This window comes from Leuciscus leuciscus (genome assembly GCF_965113295.1).
Source record: "Leuciscus leuciscus genome assembly, chromosome: 7".
Lineage (NCBI taxonomy): Eukaryota > Metazoa > Chordata > Actinopteri > Cypriniformes > Leuciscidae > Leuciscus > Leuciscus leuciscus.
In genome coordinates, this window is record NC_138731.1 from 43,251,478 (window position 1) to 43,270,808 (window position 19,331).

General features: G+C 36.2%; 1 protein-coding gene across 3 annotated transcripts in view; it reads right to left on the reverse strand.

The window, feature by feature from the left end:
- The window catches only part of LOC309502311 (SWI/SNF-related matrix-associated actin-dependent regulator of chromatin subfamily A-like protein 1), a 21,711-nt gene extending 3,040 nt beyond the window's left edge, over positions 1–18,671 (reverse strand). The window contains exons 1-15 of one of the 3 annotated variants that reach the window (XR_014207226.1): positions 18,201–18,671; positions 17,524–17,747; positions 16,411–16,693; positions 15,743–15,793; positions 14,267–14,527; positions 13,475–13,525; positions 12,657–12,840; positions 11,970–12,120; positions 10,096–10,257; positions 7,125–7,190; positions 6,261–6,401; positions 4,826–5,044; positions 4,594–4,664; positions 3,473–3,567; positions 1,481–1,663 (exon numbers count right to left, since the gene is read on the reverse strand). Coding sequence is in view for 2 of the 3 variants with exons in the window: in XM_082174660.1 (XP_082030786.1) it covers positions 1,481–1,663; positions 3,465–3,567; positions 4,594–4,664; positions 4,826–5,044; positions 6,261–6,401; positions 7,125–7,190; positions 10,096–10,257; positions 11,970–12,120; positions 12,657–12,840; positions 13,475–13,525; positions 14,267–14,527; positions 15,743–15,793; positions 16,411–16,693; positions 17,524–17,747; positions 18,201–18,219 (2,169 nt within the window). In the remaining variant the exon portion in view is untranslated. Of the gene's footprint in view, positions 1–1,480; positions 1,664–3,464; positions 3,568–4,593; positions 4,665–4,825; positions 5,045–6,260; positions 6,402–7,124; positions 7,191–10,095; positions 10,258–11,969; positions 12,121–12,656; positions 12,841–13,474; positions 13,526–14,266; positions 14,528–15,742; positions 15,794–16,410; positions 16,694–17,523; positions 17,748–18,200 lie in introns of all 3 variants that reach the window. The other 2 variants (XM_082174660.1, XM_082174661.1) reach the window with 2 other exon arrangements.
- Between the last annotated feature and the right edge of the window lie 660 nt (positions 18,672–19,331).

A 19,331-nucleotide genomic window follows, 5' to 3' on the forward strand; every position in this document is an offset into this window, starting at 1 on the left:
ACGAGTAGTCTGGCAGCACTCTCAATATCAGTTTCATTCATTAAGTCATTTTTCCATTCGACTGGCTTTCTGAACCCAGACGAGAGCTTGTTCCAGACTAAACTACTCTCCTGATTCATGGAAAATGCTTTTCAACTCGAGACGAGGCTTTTATCCGAGTCTGGCCGTCTAACCGTTTCTACGGGTACAGATTAGCCTATACGACAGGAAGTCAGATCGGCATCACCTGAGAATCAGGGTTATCATGTACTATAAACTAAATTCTTGACATAAAAAGAGTTTTGTCAAATCAAAATAACAACAGCAAGTAAATTAAACTAAAAACAAACAAACAAAATGTGCAAAAAGACAAAGTCTAACATTTTAACTTGAGGTCTTGTATAATTCAGGGCTCCCACATCTCATGGTTACTGATAACTTCAAATTTTTCACCTTCAAATGTAATAGTTTACAAAAGTTGCTTTTTAGCAATTTTAAATTTTAGATCTGCATGACTTTTCCAGGCCTGAAGCCACCGTTTTAAAGGAGTAGTTCACTTCAGAGTTAAAATCTCCTGATAATTTACTCTCCTCGATGTCATCCAAGATATCCATGTCTTTCTTTCTTCAGTCGAAAAGAAATTAAGGGTTTTTGAGGAAAACATTCCAGGATTTTTCTCCATATAGTGACTTCAATGGGGTCCAACGGGTTGAAGGTCCAAATGTGAGTTTCAGTGCAGCTTCAAAGTCTCGACACGATCCCAGCCGAGGAATAAGAGTCTTATCTAGACAAACCAGCGGACATTTAATAACAAAAATAAACATTTATATACTTTTTAATCACAAATGCTGGTCTTGCACTAGCTGTGATGCGCCACACATTACGTCATCACGTTGAAAGGTCACGCGAGTTCCGGTTAAAAAATAAAGTACCGTTCCGGTTAAAAAATAAAGTACCGATCCAGTGTTTACAAATCGAACATGCAGTCAAACGCCATTTACAAATAAATAAATAAATAAAAGGTCAAACAAAGATGTCGGACGATTTTGAAGTTGGAGGAGAAAATGAGATGGAGTTTTTCACCCTATCCTACATTTCTGAACCGGAACACACGTGACCTTTCCAACGTGATTACGTAATGCGTGGCGCATCACAGCTAGTGCAAGACCAGCATTTGTAGTTAAAAAGTATAAAAATGTTTATTTTTTGTTATAAAATGTCCGCTGGTTTGTCTAGATAAGACTCTTATTCCTCGGCTGGATCGTGTCGAGACTTTGAAGCTGCACTGAAACTCACATTTGGACCTTCAACCCGTTGGACCCCATTGAAGTCACTATATGGAGAAAAATCCTGGAATGTTTTCCACAAAAACCTTCATTTCTTTTCGACTGAAGAAAGAAAGACATGGATATCTTGGATGATGTGGGGGAGATTCTGAAGTGAACTACTCTTAAGTTCCCCTGATGAGTGTGGGAACCCTGTAGATCTGTTGGCGTCTCACTCCGGGGTTCCAGAAGAGCTCAGCGAAGACCACGAGGTCGGCCGAGTGCAGCGTGATCCCCATGTTAGCGGCCGTGATGGACAGAACCGCCACGCAGCTCTTCTGTGAAGACTGGAATCTGTTACACAACTGCTGTCGGTCCGCTGACGGCGTCGATCCGTCTATACGAATGTAATTGATTCCCTGCACACAAACACAACCATGTCAACACAGTATTAGTGCTCATATACAGTCAAAACTAAAATTATTCAGACACCAGGGGCCGGTTTCACAAAGCTATTTTAGACCGGTCTATAGTGTTAGAAAAGTCTAAAATGTGCTCATAGACTAGACTCTAATGCAAGTTAGACTGTTTCACAAAAATAAAGACTGACTTAATTTAGACCAAATAAATTAGACCCCTTCCCCCCAGGCTAACTTAGGTCTAAGACTCTATGTTACCTTGGCAACCAGCAGTAACCATCAGTTACATTACAAACAGCCAAAAGAAAAGGGAAAATGGCTCATAATTTAAACATTTCTTCTTGTTTCTACATTCTCCGCTAAATTTCCCAAGTAAAATGTCCTTGTAACTGTTATACTCCTCCTACAAACACATATGTTCCGCTGAGGTAAACTGCACTGAGCGGTTGAATGCGCTTACTCGATCCGCCATGTTTTTTGTTTTGAAAAGTGTCTTAATTTACCCAGAATGCATTGCAGTGTAGTCCTACTTAAGATAGTCAGAGTCTTAAGTGCTTTGTGCAACGGTCTGATTCTGATGTCTATCTGAAGTCTGACTATCTACTATATCTAAGCCATAGTCAAAGTCTATCTTTGTGAAACCGGCCCCAGATAACATTTTTACTAGTGTGTGCAGGACACTATAGTTAATTTATGTTAGTGAGGATAACAAAATAAAGTAAACCGTGACATATTATACCCAAAAAGTCTTCATACAGTCACTACCAGTGACATTTATACAAATTTGTTACCAAATATTATTCAGACACTTTGACCTGATCATGTTTTGCTGAAGTTTTTACTTTAATTGCTAATGCGACCTTTTTACACACAGACTGAACAAAATGAAGCATTGCTTGGTGATTGGTTGAGCTAAACTGGTATTATCTAATTATGTAGTTAAATTTAACAGCTGACAGATATTCAACATAATTCATGTGTGAGACGGTCTAACAGAAGGACGGACAAAAGTTCTTGTCATATTTTATTACCATTTTCTAAATTATAGCGAATAAACTGAGATAAAGTGAGAATAGGTGTTTGAATAAATTTAGGTTTGACTGTACATCCAACTCAACTATTACATACAAACCAGGTCAGCACAAATTCACTCTACACCACGTATGAACGTTTATTAGCTATTTTGGTTGATGCTCTGATATAGAAATTATTGTCAATACCATTTATCTGCTAATTATTTTCACATTATGGCTGATTATCTGATCAATCTAATAAACAATACTAAAACACACTATAGACTAGAAGTAAAGACATCATACCATACATACTGTACACTACTGGCCAAAAGTGTGTTATAATTATGATTTTCAATGTTCAATAAGTTAAATTGCATTCATGTGAACAAAAATACAGTAAAACTATTAAAAAAAGCTGTTTTCTATGTGATTATATAGTGAAATGTAATTTATTTCTGTGATCAAAGCTGAATTTTCAGCATCATTACTCCAGTCTTCAGTGTCACATGATCCTTCAGGAATCATTCTAATATGCATCACTCCAATAATGTATAGCATGATGATGGAGAACTATTCCTACTATAGAAAAAGAAAATATTGTTTATTTCAGCTAATTTAAGTACAGTACAAGTTTTATACCCTCAGCTCCATTAAAAGTATTTTACCAAATTTGAATTCATAACATTTTTTATTTTTTTTTATTAAAGTCTGTCAGCTGATGGCAAATGTTTAAGAAAGTTTGTTTTGTTTTGTTTTTTGTGAGGAAGAAGTAAATGTGGACAGACCTTCTCACCGAGTTCTTTGGTTATACTGTCCAGCACCAGTTTGTGATGAGCAAACACCAGAAACTTCTCTCGTCCGCACTCCAGTGTGTCTGAGATGTACTCCCTGGGAAATGCATTAAAACACTATTATTTTAATATCTTTGATATAAATATATTCTGTTTTCACGTTAGTATTTTTTTTTTTACATTTTTTAGTTAATATTTAAAAATTTACTAAATAAAAAAAGAATTAAAACGCATTTATTTTATTACTTTATGTTAAACTAAACGAAAATGAGAAATGTTGCCTTAGCAAGTAGCTGAAATATATTTTATTTTATTTTAGTTAACGTTTATTTTGTTCAAAGTAACAACAATTATTTTTATGGTTGTAGGGTATGTTTCCACGACAACCATGTACTAAAAAAGGAAACGTTTTTCCTTAACTTTTCTCACATACACAGACGACATTGTTGTCCCCCGTTCACACTGATCTGCGAAAGTGATTCAAATTGCTGTAATATGCTGCCAGGCCAGTAGATGGCGATGTCACTTTGTAAAGACAAACTATGTGGCTATAGACTGAATGCGAATGACGTCACTGAAGACGATAACAGTATCGCTTTCAGAAACTTGCACTTTGAAACACGCTTTCAAAAGTTTGCGTTCTCAGGCGCACAAAACGGCGTTGTCGTGTAAATGAACCGCCAAATGCATAAAAAGTTTTCCGTTTCTAGTTGCAGTGTAAACGGCTCCTTGGTTTTAGTTGATGATAATAACCCTAGAATAATCATATGCTTTAGTAAACACACCATATATAAACCATAAGTCATGTAAGGTTGTGTATTAAGACAATTTAATAAAATCAGTGTGCTTGAAGCTGTACGCTGCACGATTTTACTGGTAACTATGGCAACAGCAACATTATAAAAACCCCAGTTTTTTATATTAAATCAGAAAAATACTTCTATCTATTAATAAAAGTCTGCTTATGGTTAATGCATTAATATAGAATGTGTATTTTTACAACGGCTTAATTTTATGCATCTAACTATTTGAATGTACATGAATCTTTTAATAATAATAATAATAATGCCTGTTTCTCCATAAAGGACCTGTGTGAAGCTGAGCTCGTACTAGTCAAACGTACATGATGGCTCTGATCTTGGCCTCTGCTGTGTGGTTGAAGAAAACCAGGAGTGCTTCCTTTTCTTGTGACTTCTGCACACGAACACAGAAAAGCTCATCAGAGACAGTAACAGCACAAATCCTGTCATCATGTCGTTCCAAACCAATAAAAAGAAGAATTTCTGAAGAAAATAACAACAGAATTTCCTCAGAACACGAGTTATTTTCAGAGATGTACAGTAGTTTGCGCTCACGTTGTGGTATCCTTTGGCGAGCTGTTTGGCAGCGGCGTTGAGAGCAGCTTTGGTGCGTGAGTTGATGCCGTCTGTGGTCACTGTGACCACCTTACGCTGTTTGGCAGGGAGCTGAGAGAGCACCTCTGATTTGAGCCGTCTCAGCATCAGAGACTCCTCTAGAAGAAGCTTGAGTTCGCTCAGATGAGACGAGCCGGAGTAATCCCAACCCCACGGGAGCTGCAGTCAGAGACACACCTTCACTATACACCCTTTTCACACGATAATCGCTTTTACCCAATAGAACTTAAAGGGTAGGTTCACCCAAATAATAATACATACACATAACACATACACATACACACACACACACGCACATTCTTGTACATCTATCTTTATGAGGACATTCATTGACACAATGCAATCTCTAGCCGCTTACCCTAACCTTACCCATCACAACTAAGTGCCTAACCCGACCCCTGACCCTAAAACGAGTCCCTTAACCTCATTATAACCTTATCCCTAAAACCAAGTCTTGACCCTCAAACAGGCCTTTAAAGGCTCTCAGAAAGTGAGGACCGGCCAAAATGTCCTCACTTTACTCTCTTTGTCCTCACTCCAATGGTCTAAAACTCAAACTGGTCCTCACAAAGATAGTTGTACAAGCACACACACACACACACACACACACACACACACATATATGTGTCATATTTAAAATATATATATATATATATATAAAAAAAAAAAAAAAATTTAATTAAAGGGTTAGTTCACCCAAAAATGAAATCTCTTGTCAGTAATTACTCTCCCTCATGTTGTTCCAACCCCGTAAGGCTTTCGTTCATCTTCGAAACACAAATTAAGATATTTCACTTCACAAAGATTTTCTCACTATTGGCCAGCATCACACACATGACCAGCGTCGGCCAATAGTGAGCCTACGATCTGACGTACAACCCAGAAGCGCTGCGCTGTTACACTACGTGAACTCACTCAGAGAAACACAGAAGACAAATCAATAGTTGAATAAAGTCGGTATTTTTGTGGTTTTTTGCGCACTAAAAGTATTCTCGTCGCTTGATAAACTTAAGGTTGAGCCACTGTAGTTACTTGGACTATTTTAACGATGTCTTTACTAACTTTTCTGGGATGGCAGATATCGATCCCCTAGAAGCCTATGGAGGAGTGAGACAGCTCTCAGATTTAATCAAAAATATCTTAATTTGTGTTTCAAAGATGAACGGAAGTCTTACGGGGTTGGAACAACATGAGGGAGAGTAATTACAGACAGAATTTAAATTTTTGGGTGAACTAACCCTTTAAGTGCAGCCTTTGTGTTTTGATAATTGCATTAAACCATATCACATTTTCTGTTTATTCTGATTAATCGTGCAGCCCTACACTGCACCTCTAGGTATGAATCAAGAACACACCTGTACAGAGACGGACGCACCTGTTTAGCATCACAGTAACGTGTGCCGAAGTCATGGAAGCGTGGAAACAGGGAAGGCTTGACAGCCAGGATCTGAGTGTACAGCTCAGCCGGTCTGGACATGGCAGGCGTTCCCGACAGCAGGATCACTCTCTTAGCGGCCTGTTTCATCACAGATCTTTCATTAGAAGCATCAGAGACGAGTTTTCATCATTGCATTTTGATAAAAAACTTTTTTTTGCAGATATGTGTTTGATGTGTAAATTAATCCATGATCTTGTGCCACCACATTTTACACAATGTGTGACTTTCTGTAAGGACAGTTCTAGGGAAACCAGGGCATCCGTTCAGTTAAATTTAAGAAAACAGCTTTTAACACTTAAATTATGGCTTAAGAATAAAAAAATCTATCATGTGATCATTCATCTGATTTTTTTTTTTTTTGTGATTTGATATTGTGATGTGATATTATTATTTTCTTCTTTTTCCTGGATTGTAATGGAGTGCTGTAATTTTCTGTAACAAAATCCTGCCCATGGGACAACAGATGCAAATTAGCTATCTAGCTAACTCTGGCACATTATGGCACAACAAATACAGTATTTAATATTATTATTATTAACAACAATAATAATTATTATAATTCTAACTGCATATTACAGACAAAAGTCAAATTAACATATTCATATTAATGTTAACTGTTATGGTTTTCTGGGCAATATTTTGGCTTGGTAGACATTTACATTTGGTTTCAAGACACAGCCAGTGTCTGTGAACTCTAGACACACTTAAAACTTTAATAGCACAGGGCAGGATCAACCAAACCACAGTGTTTTAGACTTCACCTCTATGAATGATGCCTAAAATAAACCTGAAGCAGCAAACCTTCAGCAGAGGAAGAGCCGCCCGACAGCGAGCAGTTTTCATGTTCTTCAGGAAGTGAGACTCATCCTGTACACACAAACAACAGAAAACAGGAAGAATTCAGATCACACCCTGCTGCTGGATCCACCTTGGAAGAGCTCAAAAGAGCTTTTAAAAGTCTTGATATTTGAAGGATATAGGGATGCTGAATCGGTGGCTCCTAGAAAGAATACTAAGTTTTCATTCAAAGGGATATTTCACCGCTGGAAAGATGAATGTGTATTTAAATTGGGTCATTTATGTAGTAGAAATGTGAAATTATTGTAGAAGTTGGTTCCTTCTAGACTGAGAAAAGCCAGAAAATGTATTTTTGGCTCATGTGGATGAAAGACAACAACTCCCAGAATGCACTTGCTTCGCTGCCCTACGAGGACACTCCCAAGCCACGCCTCCCGGTTACAGAGGGCAGTATCGGGAGAAATGATACAGCTAGGCTACTAGTCGTCTCGAAACTGAAAAGACGGCGTTTTATCGTGAGATCCCCCTATGGGCGGGTTGAAGACATGCGGGACGAGCTCCTCCTACTGGCTGTAGTCTCTCGCCTCTGGACAAAAGAGCCTCTGATGACGATAAATGATTATTTTTGCGTCATCTGAGTTTTTTTTTCCACACACACAATACAGAAATCTCTCATCTCAGGGGGACATGAGGGAGGGAAGAACAGTCATTCCAAAATACTACCGGCTTTCTACTGACACAAAGCTTAATGCTAATCGGTGAAGTATCCCTTTAAACTTTTTGAAAAAAACTCTTATGCTGCATTTATTTGCTCAAAAAATATGGTACAAATGGCAGAGCCCTGCAAATGACATGCGGACAAAAGTAAATATACTTTTATATGGCCACGATTTACTTCATATTTCTATTGAAACTTTAATACATTTAAATGTTTTAGTCTTCTCTGATGAATAGAAAGTTCAATACAACAGCATTTATTTGCTTTTGTATTTATTTATTTTTTATTTATTTAAACAATCCAAATATCTTTAGTGTCACTTTTGATTAATTAATGCATCATGGCTGAATAAAAGTATTAATTTCTTTTTTAAAAATCGTACTGACCTTTTTGAATGGTGATGTGAACAGAAAGATAAACCTTTTCTGATTATTGTGGCCCTAAAATGACTGAATTTCGTGATTATGTGACTAAAGCCAGAGACAGTAGAAGCACAACTATCAGTAAAATAATGTCTTCCATAATAACTGAATATGCAGTGAGTATTCAAATGTTAGCAAAAACAATTTTCTTCAAGCATTTACAAATGAAGTGAGGAAAATTGGGTCGGTATGAGAGTTTTGTTAATAATACATCAGAGAGTGCATTAGTTACACAAACCTGGACTCTCATAAGCCGTGTTTCCATCCAAAGTTGAGAATTAATTGGAATATCGCATAAAACATTTGCGAATAAGGCACCGCGCCTCCATCCACTGAGCCGAAGAGAACAAAACCGTCACTTCCTGATAAACTGGTGCTACAGTAAATATCACTGAGAAAAATGGAAGTTGCTGCAGTAGGAGAAGCCACTGTATATCATAATTTCATATATAATAAATGCTGACGCAATACAATACAGTTATGTTGCTTTCGGAGGAGGATGCCTGCTGTTTGGGAAAGCAGTTCTGGCAGGTAATTATACTGAACCACTTTGACATTGAGCAAAACAACATTTCAGATGCTGTGCAATGAGATCGAGCCGCTGGTTGGTCCAGTTATGCCGTCCCATCACAAAGTCACATGTCTTTTTTGATGCGCATCAGGAAATTGATTCAGTAAATGTGTTTCCATCGGTTTATATTACGGCTGCATGATATTGAAGAAAAATGCGATATGCCATAACTCATTATATAAGGCGATATAATTCGATATGCGATACGATAATGCTTAAAGTGTGTAAAATAAACATAAAAATATATTTAAAATGATATAACCTACATACGTTTCTTTTTGTGACAATAAAACATCCCTACAGCTTCTGAAAGTGAACATCAGTGTTTTACTGTAGCATAAGAAGTGTTATTTTAACATCAGTGAGGTTTAGGGGTTCAGGTTATCCTACATTAGGGTTATTAAACAACAGAAACTGAATAATCAAATGTAAAAATAAAACACTGCTTAGTTTTCACTGTATGAATTAAATATACACTGATTCTTATTAAAGCTACAGAAGTTATTCAGCCGAGAGCAGTGAGTGATTCTCTCTTCGTCTTTTGTTCATGACCCCAGTTATTGCACTGCAAAAAAAATGCTTTTCTTAGTATTTTTGTCTGGTTTCCAGTCCAAACATCTAAAAATTCTTAAATCAAAATGCATTTTCTAGATAAGTAAAATTAGATAAGATATTATGTCTTGTTTTCCGGGGGAATTAATCAAAATGAAGTGAGTTTTTGCTTAAAACAAGCAAAATGATCTGTCCATGATCTTAATTCAAACAGAAACAAGATTATTTTTCTTACCCCATGGACAGATCATTTTGCTTGTTTTAAGCAAAAACTCACTTCATTTTGATTAATTCCCCAGAAAACAAGACATAATATCTTATCTAATTTTACTTATCTAGAAAATGCATTTTGATTTAAGAATTTTTTGATATTTGGACTGAAAACCAGACAAAAATACTAAGTAAGAAAAGCATTTTTTGCAGCGTGCAAGCTGTTGCGATATGCATATTGCGATATATACATTTGCAATATTTCGATAATTTCGATATATTGTGCAGCCCTAGTTTATATGCATGTTTTCTTATCGGATAAAACGTTTAACCGACTCAATTGAGCCCATATTTGGGTTTCCAACCCGCGTTTTTTTATGCGATATCCCAAAATGTGCATAAAAATAGGTGGATTGAAACATGGCTATAGACACATGCACAAGCTAAAGTTCTAATGCAGTCGGTGAATGAGAGTGATTAGAAGAGCGTCTCAGCTCTCACCATAATGATGACACTGAAGGGGCTGGACGGCTGCTGTTTGTCCATCTTGTTGAGCAGGTCGTAGCTGATGATGTTGATGAGACCGGAGCGCAGGCTGTCTCGGCCTGTAACCACCACATTAATGCTGTCGGCACTCACGGACGGCAGCCATCGGTGGAACGCCTGAGGGAGAAGGGTGAGAAATCAAGTCTTTGAGTGACTTTTTCTGCTATTTCAGCTGTTTTGAAGAAGTTGATTCGTGTGACTAAAAGCTTACAAAAGGAACACCGCAAAATCTTCAGCATTTCCCTTCAAACTTTAAAATCTACCATGACGAATCCCTGCTGGGGAAGAGGAGGATTTGTCCTTCCTCAAGGGTGCAGCGACGGAAAATATGAATTAATAAATCAGATTTCACATCAGGCATCCGCTTATAAAAAGAAGACCTGACAGCTGGTGCTTTTTGGTGTGTAGAAACACAGATGCCATTTATTTATCAATTGCAAAATGTGAACAGATCTTTTTTTTTTATATTTTGGTGTCTGCAATGCTGCTCCATAAACTACCACTCAGAACTGCTTTTTAATAAACACCCAATTATGAACAGTCCACTATTCTAATGTAGAAAACAAGTGTATTATGGTACTTCTACTTTTATTCTCTTAAATATTGAAATGCAAGAGTATTATTTAATATACCGGTAATGTATAAAGATTAATAGTGCTTAGGTAAACATGTGACCACTGCACTTAAAGCACTCACCACTGTTTGAAACCCATGAAAAATATGAAAAATAATGTATCTGTCGCGGGCAGTCACACAAATACTGTTTATTCTGAATCTCAGATGGAAATAGTTTTTTTAACCAGTTAGATCTACTCTTTTGTTCAGCAAGGATGCATTAAATTGATCAGAAGTGTCAGTAGGCGCGTTTCCATTACAGATTTGCGCAAAACTTTTGCGATTTTTTCTAAATGTCGACAAAAAAACTATTGCGAAATGACGGCGTTTCCATTAACCGATATTATGCGACTAAAACTTCATTTTTCCTCTCGCGATAAGTTAAATCATTCCAAAAACCATGGCAACGGACGTTAGTAGGTTTATGTACTATATCCCAGCCACTGGACTAGCCATTATTATTAATCGAAGGAGATGTATGTGTGTTTTCCAAGCATTAATGGTAAGGAATGACCCTTATACTGTGAGCGGCTCATATGAGGTGTTTCTGGGTTCTGCTTCAAAGTCTTGATTGTGGCATTTATTTGAGGTTTAGAATCCAGTATTCCTGTAATTCTTTTGTCTTATATGAATTTAATGAAGAACTCTGTCTCGTATTCTGTCCAAACACACCGCGTCATTACGTCAGGTGACTGTAAATGCGCAAAAACTGTTTCCATTGCAGTTTTGCGAAATATTTCTTTTTCGAATTGCGAAATTGACGTGTTTCCATTGGCCGTATTTTCAATTCGCAATTTCAATTTGTGCAATTTGAAGAGTAATGGAAACGCGGCTAATGTCTACTTCAAATAAATTCTTCTTTTGTTCTTTTGAACTTTCTATTCATCAAAGAATCTTGAAACAAATGTATCAGTTTCAGCAGCAGCACAACTGTTTTCAAAATTGATAATAATCAGTTTCTTGAGCATCAAATCATCATATTAGAATGATTCCTGAAGGATCATGTGACACTGAAGACTGGAGTAATGATGCTGAAAATGCAGCTTTGATCACAGGAATAAATTACATTTTGCAATATATTCACAGTTCTTTTGAGTTGTAATAATATTGCACTGTTTTTATTGTATTTTGACTCGGTGAACAAAAACGGTAGTATAGGTGTGACATGCATCCTCAAAAAACCATCCCTGTAGTCTAAAAGTAAGAGTGTGTACCTCAGCCCATGTGAAGCGCACTGAGGACGGGGCGACCACCAGCAGAGGCCACTCACTCCTGTAGAAAGCAGCGATGCAGATGGCCTGGATCGTTTTCCCCAGGCCCATGTCATCAGCCAGAAGCAAACGGCCCTGTCTGGACACTGCAAAGCTGAGACATTAGCAAACATTACATTATATTCATGCATTTTATGCATTTGGCAGATGCTTTTATCCAAAGAGTCTTGCATTGCATTCTAGGTAATTCATTTATATCAGTTCATGCAAAACCGAACCTATGAACCTAGAGCCATGCTCGACTGTTTTAGCTACAGAAAATGCACCGGTAACACTTTACAATAAGGTTCACTAGTTAACATTAGTTAATGTATTAACTAACATGAACTAACAATGAACAATACATTTGTTATAGTATTTATTAATCTTTGTTAATGTTAGTTAATAAAAGTACAGCTGTTCATTGTTGGTTCATGTTAGCTCACAGCACATTAACTAATGTTTACAAATACAACCTTTGATTTTAACAACGTATTAGTAAATGATTAATAAGTGCTGAAGAAGTATTGTTCATTCTTAGTTCATGTTAACTAAGGTAGCTAACTAATGAACCTTATTGTAAAGTGTTACCAACCAATGCACCAACTAACTTTCTATCTAACCAAATGATGTCTGGTAACGGAGACCTACTTGACTCCGTCTCTCTGGAAAGGCATGAGGCTGCGTGTGAGATGTTGATCTACGTGCGAGAGATCGGCCTCAGGAGGGACTGGAGCTCTGGACTCACTCTTCTCAAACTGAGCGCAGAAGGACTGGAGCACAGCGTGAGGTAAAGGCTCAATCTCCACCGCAGACAGCTCGTTCAGATCCACCACTAGACACAAGACGTCATCAGCAACTACTGTACATGCACTATATTTTACACCGGGTCAAAATTGCATTTGCAAAAATTATAAATATAATTATATATTATAATTTATTTTTATAATAAATAAATAAATAAATATAATTTTTATATTATTATAATATATTATATTATTAATTATAATCAATTATTATAATTATTAATAAAATTATAAATAGGTTGCATCAGTCACATTTTCTTATTACATTCAGAAATTATGTAAAATACCAGTAAATAAAATAAAACATTTATAAACATATTAATATTCAAACATATTCATATAACGGTATTCAAAACAGAACAGGAATGAAAAATATACAGTATAAAACAACATGCAAACCTGAAACTAGTGGCTATACAAATGAACTTGAGCTCATATTCCTCTCTCATTTGGCACAAATCCAAATGTGTGCGCTTTGTACATGTTTGGCATGCTTGATGTTAATTACATTATGAAAGTCACAGCATGTTTTAGATGATTAAAAAAATGTGACTTATATTACGGAAAATACGGTACTCATTCAACTTTAAGGCCAAAACATAAAACAAGTACATGAACAAAGAATTCACTTAAATCAAATGAACAAAATTTTAACCAACTCACTGAGCTGCCCGTAGTCCTCCAGGAGGAAAGTCCACTTTCTGGTCTTCATGTCTAATAATATTCAAATAAAGAATAAAATTATACCCGTCAAAGACTTCTGGAACTTTCCACACACTTCGGTGACCAATTATTTTTTTTAAACAGTAGAGGCACAAATCCTATGTTTTTTTTTTGGAGTGTAAATATATACATTTATAATGTTAAATATAAATATTTTTATATTTTATACATTTTTATATAATATTAAATATGAATAAATACATTTAAAAACCATCCATTTTGCACGCAACCCTGTTACAGTAGGATTTTTCTTTTATTGTGCCTTAACATTGTGTCACCCAGGAAGTGACATCATTTGGAATAGTTCATCAAATTTAACCACTCGACCCCTGTATATATATATAAAAAAAACATTTTTCTTTAATTTATGGGCAATGTAAGTTTGTCAATAACAAAATTATTCCAAAAACGGATTAAAAATGATCTAGTCACTACTGAGTGGCAACTTAATTTAGACTAAATCTGTAAACGTTTATTGAATACCTTTTAATATGTATAAATTTCATTTTTATTTTTATTATAAGAAATTTAAAAATCTTCTACCAGACTTAATTTTTATAAAGATGCCTCATAAAATTAAGAGAAAATAAAACAGTTCATATAAAAAAAAATGTTAATTAAACTTTCCCTGACCGTTTGTTGAAAAGGAAAATACATTTTTTATCAGTTATCAACCCAATTCATGGAAAGTGACTTCTTACTTTTTTTTGGCATTACATTTATTTCACTCACCATAACATTTGGACGGCATTTGCTTGAAGATTGCAATAACATCAGCCTGGTATCCAATATCGACTTCCAGCCGAGAGCGAGACACTAAGACGCACTTCCCCTTTACCGTGGCTCCTGGTTTCTGCCAACCCTGACAGAGTCGCATCAGAGCTGCCAGAGCTGCCGCATCTTTAGGGCGACTGGTGGACGCTGAAATATTCAGCCCTTCCACCCCAGCCAGAGGTTTCAGAGAGACGGAGGGGAAGCGCACTGCCTGCTCCACTGAAACACAAACCAACACCATTACACCCTGCGCTACACAGAATACATGGATTATAATTAGTGCTGTGCAACGATTAATCACATACAAAATAAAAGTTTGTTTACATAATATATGTGTGTGTACTGTGTATAATTGTTTTGTAATATGCATGTATATATGTAAGAAATAATTGCTTATAAATATACAGTACTGTGCAAAAGTCTTAGGCATGTTAATACCCCCCCACCCCCCCCCCCAAAAAATGGTTTTAAGTCAGTTATTTATATCTTTTGCTGTAGTGTGTCAGTAGGAAATTTCAGTTTACATTTCCAAACATTCTTTTTGCCATTAATTGTAAATAATCCAGTGAGATTTGTGTATGCACAAGGAGTCTGACAACAGCCGGTATGATCTGATCTCACCATCATCGAGTCCGTCTGTGATTACATGAAGAAACAGAAGAAAACTGAGACAGACTAAATCCAGAAGAACTGCGGGAACATCTCCGAGACGCTTGAAGAAACCTATCAGCAAAGCTACAGGACTGTGAAGAGTACTGGCACTCGTGTTAAAATGCTGTAAAGTGAGAATACTTTCAAAAATAAAATCATTTATTTATGATTTAACTTCTATTAACGAATTCAAATCAATATATGGTGTAACGACCCTTTGCGTTTAAAACGGCTTTTGTCCAGGTACACTTGCGCATAGTTTTTCAGGGAGCTTTGCAGGAAGGATTCTTCAAGCGTCTCGGAGACGTTCCCGCAGTTCTTCTGGATTTAGTTTGACTCAGTTTTTTTTAAACTGACTTTTTAGTAAACTGATATTTCCTACTGACACACTACAGCAAAAGACATAAATATCTGACTTAAAACCTTTTTTTTTGGGGGGGGGGGGGGGGGGGGGGCACTTTTGCACAGTACTGTATATTATATATAATGTGTGTGTATTTATATATACAAAATATTTCTACACATATATTATGCAAACACAAATATGTGATTAATTGTTGCACAGCACGAATTTTAATAGATGTACAGGTAATAGATGTACAGGACCTGTACAGGTAATAGATGTACAGGTAATAGATGTACAGGTAATAGATGTACAGGACCTGTACAGGTAATAGATGTACAGGTAATAGATGTACAGGTAATAGATGTACAGGACCTGTACAGGTAATAGATGTACAGGTAATAGATGTACTCAAATATGGCAAGCTCATGAAGACGTACTCAGCATCTGGTAGTCCTCGAGGCTGAAGTTCCACATTTTTGTAGCAGGATCTGTGACAGCAGAGAAATGACAAATGCATAAATATTACAGGCCATCAAGCATTTTCCTTTAAGATTAATTAGCATACACAAAGTTTTTGATCGGTACGATTTTTTATGTTTTTAAAAGAAGTCTCTTCTGCACACCAAGGCTGCATTTACATTTATTAATTTGGCAGACACTTTTATCCAAAGCGATAAGAAGCGATAGAAGCAGTTAAACTAACAGTAGGACAACAATATGCAAGTGCTATGACCCTTCTCAGTTTAATCTAACGCAGTAAATGTTAAATTTTTGTAATTATTATTATAGAACAGAATAGAATAGAATAGAATAGAATAGTAGAGAAAGTGTTAGTATTACTGGATCAAGTGCTGTCAACACTTGAACACACATAAATCAGCATTTATGTGATTAAAAAAACAAAACAAAAAATATTTTATATAAAAAAAATAAATAAAAAAAACTAATATTGTGAAATATTATGACAATTTAAAATAACTGTTTTCTATTTTAATATATAGGAAAGTAGACTTCTTTTAAAAACATAAAAAAATCTTACCGATCAAAAACTTTTGAACGACATATGCACGCTTTAAACTCTCTGTCAGTAGTGGTCTGTCCTCACCGTAGTTCTTGGAGGGAATGCTTTTGAATACCGTGATGAGATCTGCATGGTAGCCCACCTCCACTCGGAAGCGGTTTTCTGTGTGTGACACGCATCTCCCTTTCACGGACACCGCCGGCTTCTTCGCAGGGATACTTCCTCCTGCTTCAGGGAGTTTACATGGGCGCTTTTCTCCTGTTGCCGGTTTGTCCGGCTGTCCATAAAAGCTACACGTTGGAGAAGCAGTGTTGGAAGTTGGAGGTGTTGTCTTTGTACAGGGACCTTTAGAGTCTAAGGGCTGAGTCTGCAAAAATGAGCACAGAACTTCAGACACACACACACATAATAGAGTATTTATATAAACTTTATGCATAAATGGCACCCATTTATTATACAAATAATGGTGTTATGTATAATAATAGCAACTAAATAAAAAAGTTTGTAGACAAACTTTAAGTTGGCATGAAAAAGGTTTGCCAGAAAGTTTGAAGAAGTTTTAAAAGTTTGAAGATTTTTTGTTTTAGTTTAGTAGTTTTAAAAGTTTGAAGTTTGAAGGTTTTCAGTTTAGAAATATTAGATAGAATGGAAAATGAGTTTCTACTTAATAATCGAGTATTCATATAAACTTTATGCGTAAATGGCACCCATTTATTATACAAATAATGGTGTTATGTATAATAACAGCAATTATGGGCACAAAATGCAAACACTTTTTAAAATAAAATATTAACTTAAAATGACTAATGTTAGTCAGATTATTTTGACTATGGAAGTTAATGGGGTCCATCAACTTGTTTGGTTACAGACGTTCTTCAAAATGGATGGATGGACTTTTTTGGGCTTCAAAATCTCAGGTACCATTAACTCCCATTATAAAGCTTGGAAGAGCCAGGATATTTTTTAAATATAATTGTGTTTGGCTGAAAGAAGAAAGTCATATACACCTAGGATGGCTTGATGGAGAGTAAATTATAGGATGATTTTCATTTTTGGGTGAACTAACCCTTTAAGTTTATTGAGCAGAGCAGAAATAAATCAATAATTGACATCAGCTCTGCACATTGACTATCTGACACTCAAGCATAAAAATGAACTATATCAGAGTAATTTCTGGGTTCAGGAATGTGTGCCCACCTGTCGTGCAGCATGAGCAGGTGCCCCTGGATGTGCCCGAACAGATGCAAACAGCTGGACGTTCTTCGCTGGGCCTGGCTCTGCACAGACGGGCTGTGTGTGTTGGGTTTGGGCAGATCCAGGGGTAAGTTGAGCCTGTTTCTCAGCTCTTCTGGCCAGAGCGCGCTTTCTGTTCTCTTCTATCCTCCGCTGCTGCTCCGGTGTCAGACTCAGAGACATCACCGCTGTTAGTGATGAGCACAAAATAGCACAAACATAAGACACACCCCCAAATACACACACACACACTGATGGAGTTTTGGTTCCTTGCCACTGTTGCCTTTGGCTTGCTTAGTTGGGGACACTTAATATTCAACTATTTTATTGATCTGCCTGCAATGACACCATTATATAAGAACTGAACTGAGCTGGACGATGACATTACGGTTATATATATATAAATGAACTAAATTAATAACTTTTTTACAACAAAAATGAACCATTACTGAACTTATTTAAACTGGACTATGACGCTATTTTCTTCTAGATCTGCTGTACGGCAGAAACAAACTTTGTTGCATTATTTTCCTGTTATCACTGTGAAGCTGCTTTGAAACAATCTGTATTGTAAAAAGCGCTATATAAATAAAGGTTACTTGACACACACACAGACTTATGAGTCTCTTCCTAAAACGTACAGTAGCATAACACATACATGTCGTATTTTAAGCGTTCACATCAAGCGTAAGTTACATCAACGTGTAACTGAAATCTTCTCAGTCTGCTTCCAGTATCGTTGTTTACATATTCTGCTTCTTCTTGATGCTGTCGAAGTTCAGATCATAGAGGGTTTATAAGACTGTCAAATCAAGTTGATTCAAACCCGAGTCCTTTAATGTTAATTTAGTTTTTTGAGTAATCTTAACGAACGCGTGAAAATCAGGTTAATTATTATTGGTTAGAGAGATAAACTTTACCATCTACTTCAAAAGACGCGGTGAGGCGGATATGACGGAAAGACGTCACGTAACGTAACGTAACGTCAAAGCACTGCTGGTCGTACTGTGATGGACGCAAGCGTTCTCCAATGGGGAGGCCAGCTGTGACCGGTGGGCGGGGCAAAGGGTCAACACGCTTATTTTAATATGGTAATAATAATATTCTTGGTAAATGTGCTTTACAATAAAAAAGAAGCGAAATTAAGCTCTTTTGTCACCGCTGCTAAGAGAAATCGGTTAGTTAAATTGTAAGTTATACTGGACTTAAGGGCTAGCTGTCACTTTTAGGCTACTCCATGAATATTTGTAAGGAAACTTTTTTTTTTTTCATCGAAATGACTGGGGGAAAGTGTACCGATCAACCTGGATTCACCCCTATAAGATTTTATTTTAAAAATATAAAATTATATATATATATATATATATATATATATATATATATATATATATATATATATATATATATATAGACATATAGACATAATTAGCCTACATTGAAGTGAAACTGCAAACATACAATAAAAGTGAATGGATGGATGGATGGATGGATTGATGGATGGACGGACGGAGATGGATAGATAGATAGATAGATAGATAGATAGATAGATAGATAGATAGATAGATAGATAGATAGATAGATAGATAGATAGATAGATAGATAGATAGATAGCAAATGAATGAATGAATGAATGACGAAAAAGAATAATGTAAAAGGTAACAATTATTTTTGGCCAACATATATTGTAATTAACCAAATTTAGCTATACATTTTCAGAATTTGATGAATTGTGTGATGTTTTGTGGTAGAACAGTTTTTTTCTCACTCTGAAG